This window comes from Bufo gargarizans, chromosome 8 (genome assembly GCF_014858855.1).
Source record: "Bufo gargarizans isolate SCDJY-AF-19 chromosome 8, ASM1485885v1, whole genome shotgun sequence".
In the NCBI taxonomy this organism is placed as follows: domain Eukaryota; kingdom Metazoa; phylum Chordata; class Amphibia; order Anura; family Bufonidae; genus Bufo; species Bufo gargarizans.
The window spans coordinates 38,879,000-38,898,393 of NC_058087.1; the positions used below are offsets into that span (position 1 = coordinate 38,879,000).

General features: G+C 43.3%; 1 protein-coding gene across 1 annotated transcript in view; it reads right to left on the bottom strand.

Annotated features, from left to right (window-relative positions):
• The window catches only part of MYO3B (myosin IIIB), a 342,729-nt gene that overhangs the window by 306,806 nt on the left and 16,529 nt on the right, over window positions 1-19,394 (bottom strand). The window contains exons 4-5 of the mRNA XM_044304441.1: window positions 4,919-5,023; window positions 2,047-2,146 (exon numbers count right to left, since the gene is read on the bottom strand). Of these exons, the coding sequence (XP_044160376.1) occupies window positions 2,047-2,146; window positions 4,919-5,023 (205 nt within the window). The remainder of the gene's footprint in view (window positions 1-2,046; window positions 2,147-4,918; window positions 5,024-19,394) is intronic.

The following is a 19,394-nucleotide window of genomic DNA, read 5'->3' on the forward strand; positions in this document are numbered from 1 at the left end:
TTTTCACAGCAATCTGCTGACAGATGCCCTTTAATAAACCCCACAGGAGGGCCATAATGACCTGAGTCGTGTTGCTGGCTGTTAATACAATATGAAAGCCATAACTACATACATTATCAGTGTGGGCTGAGATGCTGGTATAACACATCGGCATGTTCACAGTGCTAGAATATACTATTGTGAGCAACACTAGCTTCATGGCAATCAAGCTTTTCCTTATTATTTCCTATTTATAGATCTCCTCCCCTGGCTTCAATGCAATCTGATCACAGGGAGAGACACAGGTCAGGAGGTATTTATATGCACAAAGCCATTCACTTCACAGCAGGATGCAGGCTTAGCAGCTGTCAGGTGTTAAGGCTGTACTAACAGGTGATTGTCAGGAAGAAAGTGTTCCTGCCTGGCAATCGTCTGCTCGTCAGTGGAGGAGACTGCTGCTATTACATGCGGCGATTTCCTCCTCAGTATAGGGAGGAGCGATCGTTATGCCATCGCTCTTCCCTATACTGAATCATTGTTAGACACCACGATCTGCCGTCTGCAAACAATGATTTTGTTAACCTGTCAAAAGATTTGGATTGCCCATTGAATGAGCCTTTGCTCGTTCATCGGACAATCGTCGGCAGTATTACTCTGCCAGATCATCACTAACGAGCATTCATACGGAATGATCATTAGCGATCATCTGCCGAAAAATCAGCAGGTGTAATATAGGCATTAGATTGTATGAACAATCCCACCAACTAAATTGCCCAACCGGGGAGTCATTTTCTAATAAAAACAGACTCCCCAGTGCTTGAGCACAATGGCAAGTGATCGGCCGAATTCAGCCAATCATGCCATCAACATGCGATTTCGGCCGATAAATGGCTGAAGTTTTCCAGCATGGCGGATTACATTTTCAGCAGACAAGAGCCTGCCATCAGCGAACACGAACACTCATTCACGCTAGTTTTTTAAATGACAGTTGGACTGAAATGGCCGAAATCTGCCATTCCGACCGTCTTTACTCTTATGTGTATGGCCAAATGCTAGGACTTCTGTCACATAGGTAAGGGGCTTTCCTCTATTATCTTCTATGGGTCTTTTTACAATTACAGCCCTGAATGAGCACCGATCGGCAATATACAAATCAATCATAGTATTGTTATTACGATCATTCATTTCCAATAACGTTTGCATATTGTCAGCAACACGTCTCCTATTTAGAACGATGTGCTGCCAACAAAATACGATTTTTGGTGCCACATAAAAGATGTAATTTCCCGACTTTACTTGAACTGCGGCACATCCACACAGGCCAATGATCTGGAACGAGCTTTTGTAGAAACGTTTGTTCCAGATAATTGGCCCGATCGTGTGTCAAAGGACCCTGATAGCTCTATTGGCTACCTAAGCCAGACAACAGCTTTCATTTCTGGTGTCGGCCATGTGACAAGTACCCAAATAAAACCTTTCAGAAGGCGACTGAACCAGAGACCAATGTTCTTCTGCCATTCGCTTCTGCGTTAAACAATACACGTAAATCCGCGTCTTCTCCTCCAGCTCCCGCTTTGCTCTCTATTTCATTCCTTTGTTTGCGCTTTCCTTTCAATCAGGCTTACATCAACGGCAATAATCACAAATTATATAGATCGGCTGGTTTTCGCACCCATAGGACCACTTTACCTTCTGCTCAAAGGGAATAGATGAGCTTCAGGCTATTAGCACCATTTGTGAGGAATGAGCAATTTCTTTTCATATGCAAAAGATGGAATATTGAATTTAAATGAGAGCGAAGCGGCGCAGGAAAAGACACAAGCAGATTGCCAGCGAGCTGGTAAATAAAATGCCTGAGCTAAAAACGAGACTGTTTGCAGCCACCCAAAACAGATTATGTGACAGCAACTCAGAGGGAGATCCATCTGTTAAACCCAAAGTATCCAAGGGTTCCTGCTGAACGTTATCACTAAAACCTGTGGCGTTTCTCCAAGCTCCAGAAAGACAGCGAATGGAGGAGAGTGGATAAAGTAGACGGGACGTCGGTACATAGCAAGCAATGATTACCAAAGTCAACCAGCTTGACTCCCCCTTCTGTTGTCAGAAGAATATTGTTCCCTTTCACGTCACGATGGATGATTCTATTGTTGTGCAAATGCTGGAGACCCTGAATAACAGAACAGAAAAGAATTACTCCCCTGCTTAAAAATAATTACTCTGCTATTAGGATCTACCTAATGATATCTCTGCAATGATGCTGCAGGAACAGCTGTCCAGCACAACAGCTGTTTCGCCCTCCCTTCCCTCGGATCACAGCAGGCATCTTAGAAGTGACGACTAGCTGGGTACCACACACCAGAAGATGAGTAATGCGATGGAATAGGCCATCTGACGACAGATGCAGTTGGCCCAATCTATGGCTCCCCACCTGTCGTGAAACTACAAATCCCAGCATGCCACATGCAGAGCTAGAACTAAAATCCGCATCTGCATTGGCTTGTGGGATATGTGGTCGCCGTAACTTCATAAAGTGCACTGAGGCTGGTCAGAACTCGCAGCACCACAGCAGTTGGGATGCAGAAGTAGCAAATGTTAACATGTCATTGAAACCATGGTTTTGCAGCAAACCTTAAAGGCTATGTGCACCTTCGGGGACAATAATTTTTTATGATTGCATTTTTCTAATTTTTGGCTAAAAATGTTTTTTTTTTTTTTTTAATTGGTCTTTATTATAAATATTCAGCCGTTCTGTCACAAAGGGTTAACTGTCTAGTTGTGTAAATGGTTCTTTCAGTTTCACTTTGTGCCTGCCGTTTAATAAACTTTATCTAAATTACTAAAAGACCATAATCACTTATTTAAGCCACATTATTATCAGTAAGATAAGAAATGAGCTATAATGAGTGTTTAGGAAGTCATAGAGCAGAGGTAAGAAGTTGTCAGCTGAGCTGCCTGATGGAACAGTGTGATTATACAGGTCCTGCTAGAGAATCTCAAGGCTGTACAGAGAAAGGGGTTCACATTTTTTAATAAAGACCGATTGAAAAAATGATTTTTAGCTCAAAATAAGTACAATGCAATAATAATAATTAAAAAATGTCCTCAAAGGTGTTCATAGCCTTTAAAAGTTGTGGTTAGACACACTGACCGAAAAAAATGAAAAATGGCTAGTATTTTTTTCCATTACGGTGTATGATAAATATTTATGACATTTCAGGACACAGCTATACTAATATATTTTTATTGTTTATTTATTTTTATGTGTAAAATTGGGAAAGGAGGTGATTTAAATATCTAATATTTTTAGTTTTTTTTATATTTTTTAAAACTTGTTTTTACTTTTTTTTTACTTTTGTACTTTTTAGTCCCCTTAGAAGACTTGCACATGAGACCTTCTGATCAATTGTACCATCGACTGCAATAGAATACTATTGGAAGTCTATGGGATTTTTACAGGCTGCTTGTCAGGCCATGCCTCAGGCGCACCTTTGCAAGCAACTCGTTATGACAGCGCTAGGAGCCTTCACAAAGCCCCAGACTAGAGATGACTGGAGTTATGAATAGTTCAATAAGGCTGCTTTGCCAAATTTCACAAAGAAATTAGATTTGTGACAAATTACTTTGTCACAAAGCCCATTTCTTTGTATGTAGTGTGAGCAATGATGGGGAGCGGCAATTGAACCCCTCAGATGCCGCGTTCATTGCTGATGGCAGCATTGGGGGCTACCATTTAGGCCTTTCAGGGGTTAATCAGGGTAAAAATTATAAAAAAAAATAGAAAAAAACCTCACCTTATCCATTTGCTTGCATAGAGGCAGTCGCGCCCAACTTAATTGAAGACACCATATGAAACCTCGCATGTTGACATGATGACGTCATCACATTGGCGGGTGCGGTGACATCATCACTAATGACGTCACCACGCCCCGGCCAGCGCTCAGGTGTAGTGACGTAATACGTTACCCTGCAAGAGATTTTGTGCAGTATCTTCAATCAAGATGGTGATGGCCGCTTCAAGAGCAAATGGATGAGCTGCATATGTTTTTGGGGGTTTTTTACCGCCAATTCAGGGAAGTTCGGCTTCACAGCATGAAATTCGGCTTCACGGCGAATCAAATTTTTCCTGAAATTTAGATCAAAGTCAATTCATTTGACTTCAACTTACTCAACAACAATTTTCCCATCGGGCTCTGATCGGAGGATTGGGGGAGACCCTTCCCTTTGTCTAACCCCACAGATGCTGTGGTCACTATTGACAGCAGCATCTGAGGAGTTAAATGACTAGGATCAGAGTCATCCTAAATCTCGGTCACTGCTGGCAGGTGTCAGCTGTATTATACAGCCAGCACCTGCTGAGTGTGGAGTGAGCTAAGCGCTTCAGCCCGCTTCATACTTTTCTTTAACGTTTAAAACGTACATGTATGTTATATAGCGTTAAGGGGTTAATAGATATATTTTAGGCTCTAAGTATCCTGATTATTTACATACTGGTGATGGAAGATGTCTGCATTTTACTACAGTAAATCTATTATAATTATTTATTTTTTTTTTACATGAGAAATTTATGATTCAGAGTTGGAGGGTGGAAAAATAGAGGAGCTAATGTCGGAAATTTGTACCAGTCACAAGTCAAGCAAAAGTTCATTCCTCTACAGGACCACCGCTAGGGATGGATTATTACATTTTCCATAGAAAGTTAAGAGCTGTCTGTTTAATATGCAGACATGCTAGGTCCTCCACCCTGTTCTCTGCTCTAATAGATGAGGATCCTGGACATGGGACCCCCCTCTATTAACTCAGAATTAAGCAATAAATGTGATTTCTTAAAAGAGAACGATTTGTCGATACATTGTTAATTCATTGTGATCTTACTAAGATAATGCAGGAAGTTTGCATGCAGTCCTATGTAAAATCATCAAGTAACATGTACAGTTCTTACTAGCAATGATCCATATAGGATATATGAAATAATGGCTTCGTCCAAACGTTGTCCGCACTTTACCATGCTTTTCACGAGGTCTGTGACGGATCCTCCGTCGCACAGCTGCAGGACGAGGAGGAAAGACATTATCATTTCATTTACAATATGTTACATCTCATTTACACTGATACAGTTCAGTTCATAACTTAGAGAGGAATTATACCCAATGACTGCATCACCCCCAAGATTAATAGAGTGCCTGTGATTTACTATCCCCAAATATAGATTAGATTACATTACCATGATGAAATAACGTAGGGATTCCTAAACCATAGTAAATCATTAGTAACAGAGAAAAACTAACAAGAATCTGGTAACCTTGGGGAATCCCACCACATGTGGTGGTTAAGCTCCTAATAGCATCGCTGAAAGGATAAGGGAGAACTATTGTTCTTAGGTTATAGCGTTTATGCCGCCAACATCGTTCAAATGTTCTGAGGTCACTCTACAGATCATATTTACCAGCACAAATAAAGGGCATTCTCCGTAAAAAGAAAAGAACCAGCCCTTGTGTTGTCATCATCAAGGTTTTAAGAATTTTATTCTTAATGGGGTTTTCCAAGATATTTATACTGATGACCTCTGGATAGGTCATCGTATCTGATCAGTAGAGGCCCGACACCCGGGAACCCTACCGATCAGCTATTTGATAAGACACCGGCACTCACAGTAGTGCCATGACCTTTTCTCAGCTCACCAAGCAAAGTGCATACATTGTACAGCGGCTATGCTTGGTGCTACTGTGAGCGCCGCTGCCTTCTCAAACAGCTGGCAGGTGTAGGAACCCCACTGATCAGATACTGATTACCTATCCAGAGGATAGGTCATCAGTATGAAAGTCTCAGAAAAACCCTTTCAAGTCTATGGAAACCTTTGCTCTATTTTCATTGTTCACTTCATTTGGGTCCTAATCCCAAAGTTAAGCAACTTTCTAAACTGTCTTGATTAAAAGGTTCTGTTCTGCACAGTGTATATAAGTCCTTCACATAGCTGTATGTTGCTGAATGACATAAATTTGTAAGGGCTCAGTTCCTGTTTCTGACGCTCTCTGCTCGTCGTCGTCCCCCCTTCTCATACAGTAAGAGATAGCTGCAGAGAGGGGGAAGAGGTTGTACACCGTAGATTAGATTGTGTAGAGGGGGAAAGAATCCAAGGAACACAGTGCACACAGGTTGTAGACAGGGAGGAAAGCACACACAAGGCAGATACAGGGAAAAGGAAGCAGCAACCTGGATACAAAGATCCAGCATGTATTACTGGGAAGGACACCCCCTTATGAGAAAAGTCTGAAACTAACAGCAAGCTGCAAATTGAAAAATCATTTTTTCCATGTAAAAAATGTCCCCAATATTCCTAGATCTGTAAATGGTAGGAATTTGTAGTTTGGCAGCAATAGATAACCAATCCTATTATTCCACATATCCGGTTTACTATTTAGGATCCTAGGAAATAAGGGAGACATTCAGTGTGGGTTGTCACTCAGTTTTCAGAAAAACAGGTTCAACAAAAAAATTGTTGAAATGTTTACACTTCATATAGGAGGATAATGGAATCTAAAGATTTCTTATAATAGGAATTGAATGCTTGTTAACGGAAATGTGAAGTGTCGGGATCTGTATATGTAGGTGGGGTCGGCAATGACAGACTTCACATGCTCCCATGGTTAAAAAGTCTAAGGCCTCTTTCACACGGGCGTCATGTTTTTTGCCCGGATAATATGCGGGTGCGAGACGACTTCCGGTTCCGGCGCGCGCATGAATAGCCGCTAGTGAGAGGCGCTCCGCTCGACTGGCCCGAAATTCATGGAACCGCCGCTTATCGGGACTGCAAAGTACCCTCAGACCCCCCTGGATGAGCAGGGGCCACCCATGGAAAAATTCGTGGTCAGAGGCGGTTCTCAGAAGGAGTTTCAGACAACACTCCCGACAGGAGAGGAGCTGAAAACCAGGGGCAAGATGGCGCCGGTAGCCGAGAAACACCACAGGCTCACCCGTTCGACCTCTCAGTCAACGCAAAGAAGCACTGAGGCCTCAGGCTCGGAAGACGAGGAGGTGAACTGCGGTCCCAACCCGAAAGAGGAGTTAACGGCTTTGTGTAAAACGATGGCTATAGAAGTGGCCAAACTTCTGGCGCCGGATATAAAAGTTTCGCTGGAGGCCACAGTTTCAACAGCCTTACAACAGCTGCAATCTGAAGTGGCGCAACATACCTCCCAGATCACTGATGTGCAGCAGAGGGTGATGCTGGTCGAGGAAGAGCTGGAAAAGGTTCAAAGTAACATCAGCGACCTCCTACGTAATAACCAGTATTTGAGGGAGAAGATCGATGACTTGGAGAATCGCTCCAGAAGGAGCAACCTAAGAATAATCGGACTGCCAGAATGGATCCCTCCGAACCAGCTAGCGGACATTTGCGAGGTGGAAATACCGCAAGCGCTGGGGCTGAGAGGCACCTGCACAGTGGAGAGGGCGCACCGCCTGGGACCGCCGGTGTCGGCGGAAGGGCGCTCCAATAATGCACGGACTAGAGCCGCGATAGTAAAATACCTGAACTATGCTGCCAAGGAAGCCATACTAGCGAAATTCAGGCGCAACGCGCAACCCCTAATAGTTCGGGGCAGTAAAATCTTATTGTTCAGCGATTACTCCACAGAAGTGGCGAAGCGCAGGAGAGAGTTCACCCAGGTTTGTTTCTCATTGGCAAGAAATAAAGTCAAGTTTGCTTTATTATACCCTGCAACGTTGAGGATTTTTCGCCAGGATGGGACAATCGACACCTTTCATTCTCCAGGAGAAGCGAGGGAGGCACTGGAGTCGGATCCGTTATGTTCGGATATGGTCCCCCCACTTTCCCAAAGATCCACAGCTTCGACCAGAGGAAGAGGGTCCAGACAGAAGCTAGGAAGATCGGTGTCCAGACCCATGGGACCGGAGGAGCAGGAGGCTGATCCTGAATGAGGGCGGACAACACTGTGTGTTGGCAGACTCTGACCGGGATTCCCTGAAGGGACACGTGAGATTACAGTGGACTCATGGTTTATTCATATTAGAATATATAGTTACTTGTTATACCTAGTAGTACGGGCTGGAGGGTTTGGCGATGTGGAAGATTGCCAATGAGTCAGTTAAATGTTTGTAGCGACAACAGCTACACTATAAGATGTGCGAAAAAAGTGAAGTCAACAGAATGGATGTTAATGTTGTGGGTTTGGATAGGGGGGTACGGGTTGGGGGGAAAGGGGGGGAGGGTAGGGAGGGTTTGAACACTAAGCTGGGACTGGTTAGGGTTATGATGCCTCGGCGACATTATGTGAGATACTGGGGCTGTCTGTTCCGAGTGGCTTCTCCTGCAGAGATCTATAAAACAGAGAAAAAACTATGAGAGTGGCCACATGGAATGTTAAAGGCCTCCGGTCCCCCGCTAAACATATGGCGGTTTTACGCCATCTTAAAAAACTCAAGATTGATGTAGCATTTCTGCAGGAGACCCATTTGGAAGAGGCGGATTTTTGGAGGATGCGAAGATTATGGGTGGGACAGGTAATGGGATCGCCCTCGGTGGGCAAAAAGACGGGAATCATTGTCCTGTTGCATAAACGTTTACGATATGATATCAAGTCCACGTCAACGGACAAGCAGGGGAGATGGATGGGTGTGTGTATAGATTCTCCCGCAGGTCAGATAGTTATACACAATGTCTATGCCCCCAACACTTCCCAGGCAGACTTTTACAGGAGCTTAGAGAGGGATATTCTGAAAGAGGATTCACAAATGGTATTGGTTGCGGGAGATTTCAATAGGGTGCATAGTGAACAGGAAGATAGGAGACGAGGGGTCCCAGGGACCATTACTCAACAGAGTCGAGCCCAGACTTTACTCCCTTTAATTCAGAACACGGGATTGTTTGATGCATAGCGGTACCACCACCCAGTGGACCGCGAGTTCACCCATATCTCGCATGCCCAGGGTTCATGGTCTAGGATTGACTATTTCTTAACATCATCGAGATTGTTGACCAGAGTCAAAATGGTGGAAATTTCTGATTTGTTAATCTCGGATCATGCCCCAGTGGTTATGGAGATCATGGATACTGTTCCCAGGGGACAGGATTATACATGGAGAATGCCTCAGCACTTGTCCAAGGACAAGGAATTCATAGACAAGTTGAAAGGTTGGTGGTGGGAGTACTCGCAAGACAATGCGGAACATGCGACCAATCAGGCTCTATTCTGGGATGCGGCCAAAGCAGTACTGAGAGGTCGTATAATGTCACATACGATAGGGAAAAAGAAAGAGGCGAGGAAAAAGTATGAGGAGGCTACTATGCGGGTACAGGAGACATATACCGATTTTCTACAAAATCCCACAGACTCCAATAAATTACTCTGGGTCACTGCTAAGCATAATTTCGATTACTGTCAGGAAAGGCAGGAAAAATGGTTCGGAGACTACCAAAGGGCAAAGTTTTTTCATCTGGGCAATAAAGCAGGTCACTTTATTGCCAATTTAACGTGCACCCCTTAAAAGATAAGTCGGGAAAGTTATGTACCCAGCCGAAGGATATAGTAGAAATACTGGGTGAATTTTTTCAGACGCTGTATTCTAATGACCCCTTTGATCCCCAGAAAGCAAGGGATCTCCTGGATAAGGTGGAACTGCCACAACTCTCAATAGATGTGTTAGAAACGCTGAACCGTGAAGTAAGTAAGGAGGAGTTAGTGGCGACCATAAAAACCTTGTCAAACTGTAAAGCGCCGGGGCCCGATGGGTTCCCTGCGGAATTTTACAAAGCAATGAGCCAGGAATTGTCCCCGACTTTGACTAGGCTGTTTAATAACATCATGAATGGGGGGGGGGCTTGCCTGACACGGGCAAGATGGCCTATATTAAGATTCTTCCGAAACCGGAAAGGGATTTAACCTATCCAGGTGCATATAGACCGATATCCTTAATTAATCAGGATATCAAGATTCTATCCAAAATCTTAGCTAATAGGTTGGCCAACTGTGTGCCTGAGCTAATAGGCCCACACCAAGTGGGATTCATGAAGGGCAGGTCGGCGGTGACCAATATACGTAAGGTCCTAACAATCCTAAGCATTGACAGGGATAGTAGAAGTAAGCACAGTCCAGCGTTGCTAGCAATTGATGCCGAGAAGGCTTTCGATAACATAAGCTGGCAATGGTTGGACATGGTGCTGGATAAAGTCAATATCAAGGGGCATTTTAGTAATTATTTAAAGGCGCTCTATGAAAATCCCCAGGCGAGAGTAAATGTACCGGGCTTTTTATCTAAATCCATTATACTCAGCAAGGGCACGCGACAGGGATGCCCCTTGTCTCCATTGCTCTTTAACCTGGCAATGGAACCCCTAGCGAGATGGCTGATAAAATCCGATACCTTTGAGGGAATCAAAGTAGGTAACAAGGAGTTGAAAGTGAGTTGTTTCGCGGATGACATCCTGTTATACCTTGGAGCCCCAGAGCTCCATTTAGACCGGGTACTGGAGGCTTTAATCGCTTTTGGGAAGGTGACAGGCTATAAGATTAACATGGACAAGAGTCAACTGCAGCTCTTAGGACAAAGGTCCCACCTAGAGAGTCATATGCAAGCTAGGGTCGAGGTCCGGAAGGATTATCTGACTTACCTGGGCATTAAAGTAGGACGTACCCTGAAGTCAATCTATGCACTGAACTACCCCCCTCTCTTCCTGAAAATAGAGAGCGAATTAGAAAAATGGCAGGAGCTACCCTTGTCCTTGTGCGGTAGAGCACACTCAATTAAAATGGTAAGCTTCCCGAAGTTACTTTATCCACTTCAAACAATCCCGTTACTACTAAAACACACTGACATGACGAGGATGCAGAGAGCGTTTAATCGCTTCCTGTGGAAAACTAAAAGGCCCCGTATTGCCTATGCAAAATTGACAATGCTGAAGGGAGAAGGTGGGTTACAAATGCCAAATGTCAGACATTATAACCTGGCGTCATTATTCAGACATGTAAGGGATTGGGTGTGGGTTACTGGTCATTATTCGGCGATTACGATCGAGCAGGAACTGGCCGGCCTGGGGAACTTAAAAGCTCTATTACATTCAAGGCTAAGAGATATCCCCATACTTATCAGACCGTCCATTTTGCTAAAAGACACCATAATGGCGTGGAAGTCGATTAGGAAGATCTATGGACTTCCCTACTATATATCGCCCAGGATGCCATTGTGGTCGCTGCCTGCGTTCCCACAGGGCAGGGAAAACATTTTGTTCCAAAGCTGGAGGAATAAAAACATTACGAAACTCAGTGATTTAATGGAAACCAATGGCCATCAATTACTGTCATGGGAACAGTTGAAGGGAAAGTATGACCTAACTGACGCGCACTATCTCCCTTTCCAGCAGATTAGGAGCTACTGCAAAGTACAGGCAGGCTCTTTGGGTGACCCGGAAAGGCTTGCGTGGTTCGCGGCTTTACTGGGCAGAGATGGCACGCACATGTCCCTCTCAGACTTGCATCAAAAGCTCCATAACATTCAGACGATAGGCTTGGTGAAGGGAGCCTTTCAACCCTGGGAAAGGGAACTGTCTGACCAGAACATAGCAAAAAAAAGTAGAGTAGGTCTCGATTTGGTACGGCGAGCAACCTATAACGAGCAGTGGAGAGAGACACAACTAAGGCTTATGCATAGAGCAATCTACGCCTTTAATTTGTCGTATCGCGATGCTCCCGCCCATTACCTACGAAAGTGCCCCAAGTGTGATCTCCCGAAAGCTGGATTGTTGCATGCTTTATGGGAATGCCCAAAGGTGCAATCGCTGTGGCAGCGGTCAGTGGAGACAATAGAAGAGGTCTGGGGAGAGATAGTGGGACTAACACCGCAGCAATGCATTTTCCATTATATACCTAAAAACCAGGATGAGGAATTGGGGGCTGTGGTTACGAAGGGAGGAGTACATCTTTTGTTGATGTCAGTGAAGAAATCTCTTTTACGTCACTGGTTGGAAGTCGAGGTACCGTCATGGGATGAGATAATTGGGACTATAATGAATGTTCTATATCTGGAAAGATTAGAGGTAGAACAAGACAAGGAGCGATTGATTGAGAAATTCATAAAAAAATGGAGGGGATTCATAGAGAAGCTATTGTCAAGTTGCGAAATTCAGGAACTTATAGCCCCCTTCAAACTGACTAAATGGTACCTGGAATCGCAACTTGCAAATAGACTGGGGAAGTTGGAAGAATAGACTGATGTAAGAGATATTGAAGCTTGAGGTATGATGTACACTTGTACGAGTTAAGTACTGTAACCGATATTGTCTCAGATTAGTATTCAGGAGTTGGGTTGTATTTGGGAGGGAGGGTTTGGGATGAGGGGGGAGGGTAGGGTTGTGGGACAAAAAATGGTGGAAATATGATTTGGGAGCCATGCAATGACATCTGTCTGTAAAGTAATGTTTGTCACAACTTTGACATTCATGACTTAATACCTGCAAATGTATTGTATGGAACCTCTCATTTCAATAAAGAGAACATAAAAAAAAAAAAAAAGATGCGGGTGCGTTGCGGGAAAATGCAAAATTTTTCCACGCGAGTGCAAAACATTGTAATGCGTTTTGCACGCGCGTGAGAAAAATCGGCATGTTTGGTACCTGTTAGGTGTTCTGTAGATTGTATTATTTTCCCTTATAACATGGTTATAAGGGAAAATAATAGCATTCTTAATACAGAATGCTTAGTAAAATAGGGCTGGAGGGGTTAAAAAAATAAATAAAATTTTTTACTCACCTTAATCCACTTGATCGCGCAGCCGGCATCTCTTCTGTCTTCTTCTTTGCTGTGCACAGGAATAGGACCTTTGATGATGTCACTGTGCTCATTACATGGTCCAATCACATGGTTCATCACCATGGTGAGGGACCATGTGATTGGATCATGTGATGTGACGTCACCACAAGTCCTTAGCTGGCAGCTCAACATTACAGAAGACAGAGATCCGCAACTACGCGATCAAGTGGACTCGGTGAGTAAATTTTATTTTATTATTAACCCCTCCAGCCCTATAGTACTATGCATTCTGTATTCAGAATGCTATTATTTTCCCTTATAACCATGTTATAAGGGAAAATAATACAGATCGGGTCCCCAGCCCGATTGTCACCTAGCAACCATGCGTGATCGATTTTCACGCAGCCCCATTCACTTCTATGGGGCCTGCGTTGCGTGAAAAACGCTGAATATAGAGCTTGCTGCGATTTTCACGCAACGCACAAGTGATGCGTGAAAATCACAGCTCATGTGCACAGCCCCATAGAAATGAATGGGTCAGGATTCAGTGCGGGTGCAATGCGTTCATCTCACGCATTGCACCCGCGCGGAATACTCGCCCGTGTGAAAGAGGCCTAAATGACAGTTTATTTTGTCCAAAACAATATAACGGTAGCGAAAGTGATGGATTCATTTTGGAAACCGGTTCACAGGAACATAAACATCTGCCCGCCTGGGCGGTAACTATACAGAAGATCACCTCACATAGGTACTTGAAACAAACAGAGGGATTAGGCTTTGTACAGCCCACAGGTCATGCAGCTTCCAGGCACTGATATTGAATGAGCTTTTCAGCCCTGTATTTATTCCCCCAGTAATGAGGCCAATAGCTACACCTGGATTACCTCACGCTAGGGGAAAGTTGTGTACTGGAGTGGGGAGGGAAAGGCAAGACCCACTACCAACACCATGCCATTCCATAAAAATCCAGCCCATCAAAAAACTTTGAAAAAGCAGCCTCAGCAAACTACATTTTGCTGAAACAAGCCAGCTTTCCTGGATTCTTTTACCTCACCCATGTAAGCATTCTGTATGATATACATATATACCCCTTCCAGTACCTTTCCAGACACAGTGTTATAGATAAAAGGGATTTTTATAACGTTTAGATATTGATAGTCTATCCTCAGGATACGTCATCAATATCAGATCGGAGGTGGTCTGATACCTCACAACCCAACTGATCAGCTGTCTCAGGCAACTATACAGTGGAAGGAGCTGGAAGCAGAAGCATCTATCTAATGTATTGACTGTGGCAGGGTACTGCAGATAAGCTCCTATGAATGGGAGCTGAGCTAAAGTATGCCAGCACTGAAAACCACATAGTTGATGGAGCCTTCAGTCCTGTGTATAATTTCTGGCACCAACAGTTGCTCTGAACAGCTGATTGTGGAGGTGCCCAATGTTGGATCCCTGAGCAGGAGTGTAGCTATAGGGAGTGCAAAGGTAGCAGTCGCTACTGGGCCCAGGAGCCTGAGGAGGCCCAAAGACCCTTGTGCCACATAAGATACTGGTATTATAGAAAGTGCATGCTGGTCAAGGTACACCTCTGGCTGGAGGGATGGGGTTAGGTCAAGTATTTGGCATGGGGGAATGGCATTTACATTTTTGCCTCAGGCAGCATGAAGGCTATGTGCTTCACTGCCCCTGGCCACAAAGCAATGAGGAAAGGGGGGCCCAAGCTGAACTCTTGTACCCATGAGCCTTTAGCTATGCCCCTGTCCCTGAGGATAGATTATCAGCAGGGTCGGACATGCCCATCAGAGCACTAGTGGATTCTCCAATGGGCCCAGACTCTGATTCCATATTGGGCCTCAAAGATCCAGAAGAAAAAAATATATGGCTGCATATGGTGCCAAAATCACTTGGCACAAGGTCTATTTCTTTTATTCAAAACCTGTTAAACTTTATTAATGATATTGAGGTTGGGTCTTGACATTAGTTTTTTCTGGTGGGCCCCAGGGACCCTAGTCCAACACTGGTCCACAGTACCAGAAAACCCCTGCAGCATAGACATTGATTCAAAATATCATGCTGGATGCCTGCAGTCACCACTAGGGTGAGTTTAGAAATTTACTGATCTATGGATCCCAAAGATACACATTGTACAGTCGTGGCCATAAGTTTTGAGAATTACATAAATATTGGAAATTGGAAAAGTTGCTGCTAAGTTTTTATAATAGCAATTTGCATATACTCCAGAATGTTATGAAGAGTGATCAGATGAATTGCATAGTCCTTCTTTGCCATGAAAATTACCTTAATCCCCAAAAAAACTTTCCACTGCATTTCATTGCTGTCATTAAAGGACCTGCTGAGATCATTTCAGTAATCGTCTTGTTAACTCAGGTGAGAATGTTGACAAGCACAAGGCTGGAGATCATTATGTCAGGCTGATTGGGTTACAATGGCAGACTTGACCTGTTAAAAGGAGGGTGATGCTTGAAATCATTGTTCTTCCATTGTTAACCATAGTGACCTGCAAAGAAACGCGTGCAGCCATCATTGCGTTGCATAAAAATGGCTTCACAGGCAAGGATATTGTGGCTACTAAGATTGCACCTCAATCAACAATTTATAGGATCATCAAGAACTTTAAGGAAAGAGATTCAATTCTTGTTAAGAAGACTTCAGGGCGTCCAAGAAAGTCCAGCAAGCGCCAGGATCGTCTCCTAAAGAGGATTCAGCTGCGGGATCGGAGTGCCACCAGTGCAGAGCTTGCTCAGGAATGGCAGCAGGCAGGTGTGAGCGCATCTGCACGCACAGTGAGGCGAAGACTTTTGGAAGATGGCCTGGTGTCAAGAAGGGCAGCAAAGAAGCCACTTCTCAAAAAAAAAAAACATCAGGGACAGATTGATCTTCTGCTGAAAATATGGTGAATGGACTGCTGAGGACTGGGGCAAAGTCATATTCTCCGATGAAGCCTCTTTCCGATTGTTTGGGGCATCAGGAAAAAGGCTTGTCTGGAGAAGAAAAGGTGAGCGCTACCATCAGTCCTGTGTCATGCCAACAGTAAAGCATCCTGAGACCATTCATGTGTGGGGTTGCTTCTCATCCAAGGGAGTGGGCTCACTCACAATTTTGCCCTAAAAAACAGCCATGAATAAAGAATGGTACCAAAACACCCTCCAACAGCAACTTCTTCCAACAATCCAACAACAGTTTGGTGAAGAACAATGCATTTTCCAGCACGATGGAGCACCGTGCCATAAGGCAAAAGTGATAACTAAGTGGCTCGGGGACCAAAACATTGACATTTTGGGTCCATGGCCTGGAAACTCCCCAGATCTTAATCCTGTTGAGAACTTGTGGTCAATCCTCAAGAGGCGGGTGGACAAACAAAAACCCACTAATTCTGACAAACTCCAAGAAGTGATTATGAAAGAATGGGTTGCTATCAGTCAGGAATTGGCCCAGAAGTTGATTGAGAGCATGCCCAGTCGAATTGCAGAGGTCCTGAAAAAGAAGGGCTAACACTGCAAATACTGACTCTTTGCATAAATGTCATGTAATTGTCGATAAAAGCCTTTGAAACGTATGAAGTGTGTGTAATTATATTTCACTACATCACAGAAACAACTGAAACAAAGATCTAAAAGCAGTTTAGCAGCAAATTTGTGAAAACGAATATTTGTGTCATTCTCAAAACTTTTGGCCACGACTGTACACAGCTAAGCTGCCTCTGGTGGTAACTGCAGGTAGCTAGCATTTTGTTTTAAATCTGTATCTATGCAGGGGATTCGGAGCTCTGCATCTGAAAAACAAAGCTCCAATCTCTATAAAGATATATTAAGAAATTAATCAGAGCAGAAACTTGGACCTAAAGCAACATTCACTAATTTCTTTATATTCCAATTATTATGTTCCAGACACATGTAATACTGAATCTACACAGTCCCTTTAGAGATCCTCGGGATATAATTCATAATACTATGTTGGTCTGTGGGACCAAATAATCCCTTTAGGGATCTCTTTTTAACAGTTAGAAAGTTTTACTTTATTGTTTATAATATTTACTCACAAGACATAGACAAAAATTAGAGAAAATATAAAGAAAAGTTCTTTTAAAAATCTCAGTTGTGAGGAGTTAGGAGAAAAAGCAATAACTAAGCCTAGTTGCCTAGTTTTGCAACCTTTGCTGGCAATATCTTGCTAGATACAGTATATTGACAATTATCACATGGTATGGTGACTGTAGGTGTGTGAGAGCCTCACCTTTTGAATAAGAATCACTTGGATATCTATTTATGGGTTTAGCACTGGGACTATATGCTTTATTTATTTGGAGTGCAAGTAGAAAACCTTTATTTGAGGCCTCCTGTATTCAGTTCCTATTGTACTGGGGCTCACAGATTGTTTCCAGTCCCCTGCTTATGATACTTTTATGTCTGCACAACAATTGGATACAGATTGGCTTACAATGTTGCCTCTATTTATGCCATAGAGGTCAATGTAGCCGTATCTCTCTGTCCATACAGCTGCCAAACTTCTATTTCCTGACTTGCTATTCTAGCTATCTGACACTAGGGGTCGGCTTCACACACCGTATCTAATCAGTCACAAGACAATTGTGACTGATTAGATACGGTGTGTGAAACCGACCCCTAGTGTCAGATAGCTAGAATAGCAAGTCAGGAAATAGAAGTTTGGCAGCTGTATGGACAGAGAGATACGGCTACATTGACCTCTATGGCATAAATAGAGGCAACATTGTAAGCCAATCTGTATCCAATTGTTGTGCAGACATAAAAGTATCATAAGCAGGGGACTGGAAACAATCTGTGAGCCCCAGTACAATAGGAACTGAATACAGGAGGCCTCAAATAAAGGTTTTCTACTTGCACTCCAAATAAATAAAGCATATAGTCCCAGTGCTAAACCCATAAATAGATATCCAAGTGATTCTTATTCAAAAGGTGAGGCTCTCACACACCTACAGTCACCATACCATGTGATAATTGTCAATATACTGTATCTAGCAAGATATTGCCAGCAAAGGTTGCAAAACTAGGCAACTAGGCTTAGTTATTGCTTTTTCTCCTAACTCCTCACAACTGAGATTTTTAAAAGAACTTTTCTTTATATTTTCTCTAATTTTTGTCTATGTCTTGTGAGTAAATATTATAAACAATAAAGTAAAACTTTTTAACTGTTAAAAAGAGATCCCTAAAGGGATTATTTGGTCCCGCAGACCAACATAGTATTAAGACACATGTAATGCCCCTACAATTGCATCTAATGAAGGTTAAAAACCAAAAAGGAGGGGATGTTTTAAGAATATCCACCTTAACACGTGCACTGGAAAACACACAAGGCCGTGCCGTTTATAGAAGCCTTCACTCTCTATGACGAAAGTGCCAGGCGGGAGAAGATTGATGTACTTGATAACAATGAGGCAACAAATTACAGTCATTTGAGGCGTTTACTGCATGGCTGCATTCACTGGCAGGCAGTATAAAATAGACAGTAGCCATATCTCTATACTTATACTTGATGGTATGCTCTGCCAGCAGCTGAGATGAAACATCCTGATCCAGAATAGCACTGCTTCTTGCAAGCAGTTTCCATTAGTGCACAGCCATACATCAAAGGAGGTGATAAAAAGCAGGAATTAGGGCCCTGGTGAATGTGTTTTTACCCACAACATTAGCTTGCAAACCATCCTTTTCCTATCTCCGAGGTTTTCTTGTTGACATCTTCGCATGTTTTCCATGGCGAAATTATGCATTGCCCTCAAAGTCTTTATTTCGTAAATGATATTCTATTATTTTTGTAATATTCTTTTCATGTTGGCGTCGTGCTTTACTAGACGGGCCCTCCACGACCTTCACCGATGACTGAAACAGATCTGGATTTGACATGCTATAAACTCACTCTTGTAAAATATCTAACTTATGTCTTTCCATAGAACATTCTGCTTTTCATTCTGAAAAATGCACATAAAGGCGGCAGTGGATCAGGATGCGACTTTTTGCTCTTTTTTTTTTTTTTGGAGCGTCTGCTTGTTTTGAAGCCGGTTTCATGCTGCATTTTTTAAATGTCGCATGAAATACCTATAGATTTTTAAGTCTAAAGTCTAATAATATTTATTACAAAGGTTCCTTCAGTTTGTAAGTCACCAGGGGACTGCAGTACACTTGTGACTTTTTGGAAAAAGTTGTGATAATAAATCTGGCTAAAAATATAGCCTCGCCCATAAAACATCTGTCCACCCCTTGCCACAGACCCTAGAAGGAAATTTCCCAGTTGTCTGATGCCCAGGGGGTTGCCCAACCCTCCACATGGCCACCAGCCAGGTACATAGCGACACTGTCAGCATTAAATTACGGAGCATCTACTTATGCCCCTGGCTGGCAGAAGAAAGTGCCCTCCTGGATTCAACTGTATTGCTGTCCTCGGGACGGTGATAGAGTTGAATGCTGCAGTATTTTCCACTGCACGGTGTATTTGGTTCTGCTGGAGCAGTATTTTGTGCTACACTACAGTGTTTCTAGTCCCACCTACTTGTATTGGCCCCTGCTTTCTGTCAGTTTGGACCCATCTACAACATGGGGCCACTTTTAGTTTTTTTTTTCAGGGCCATTTTAAGTTCCCAGTCATAATTTTGGTGCAGAT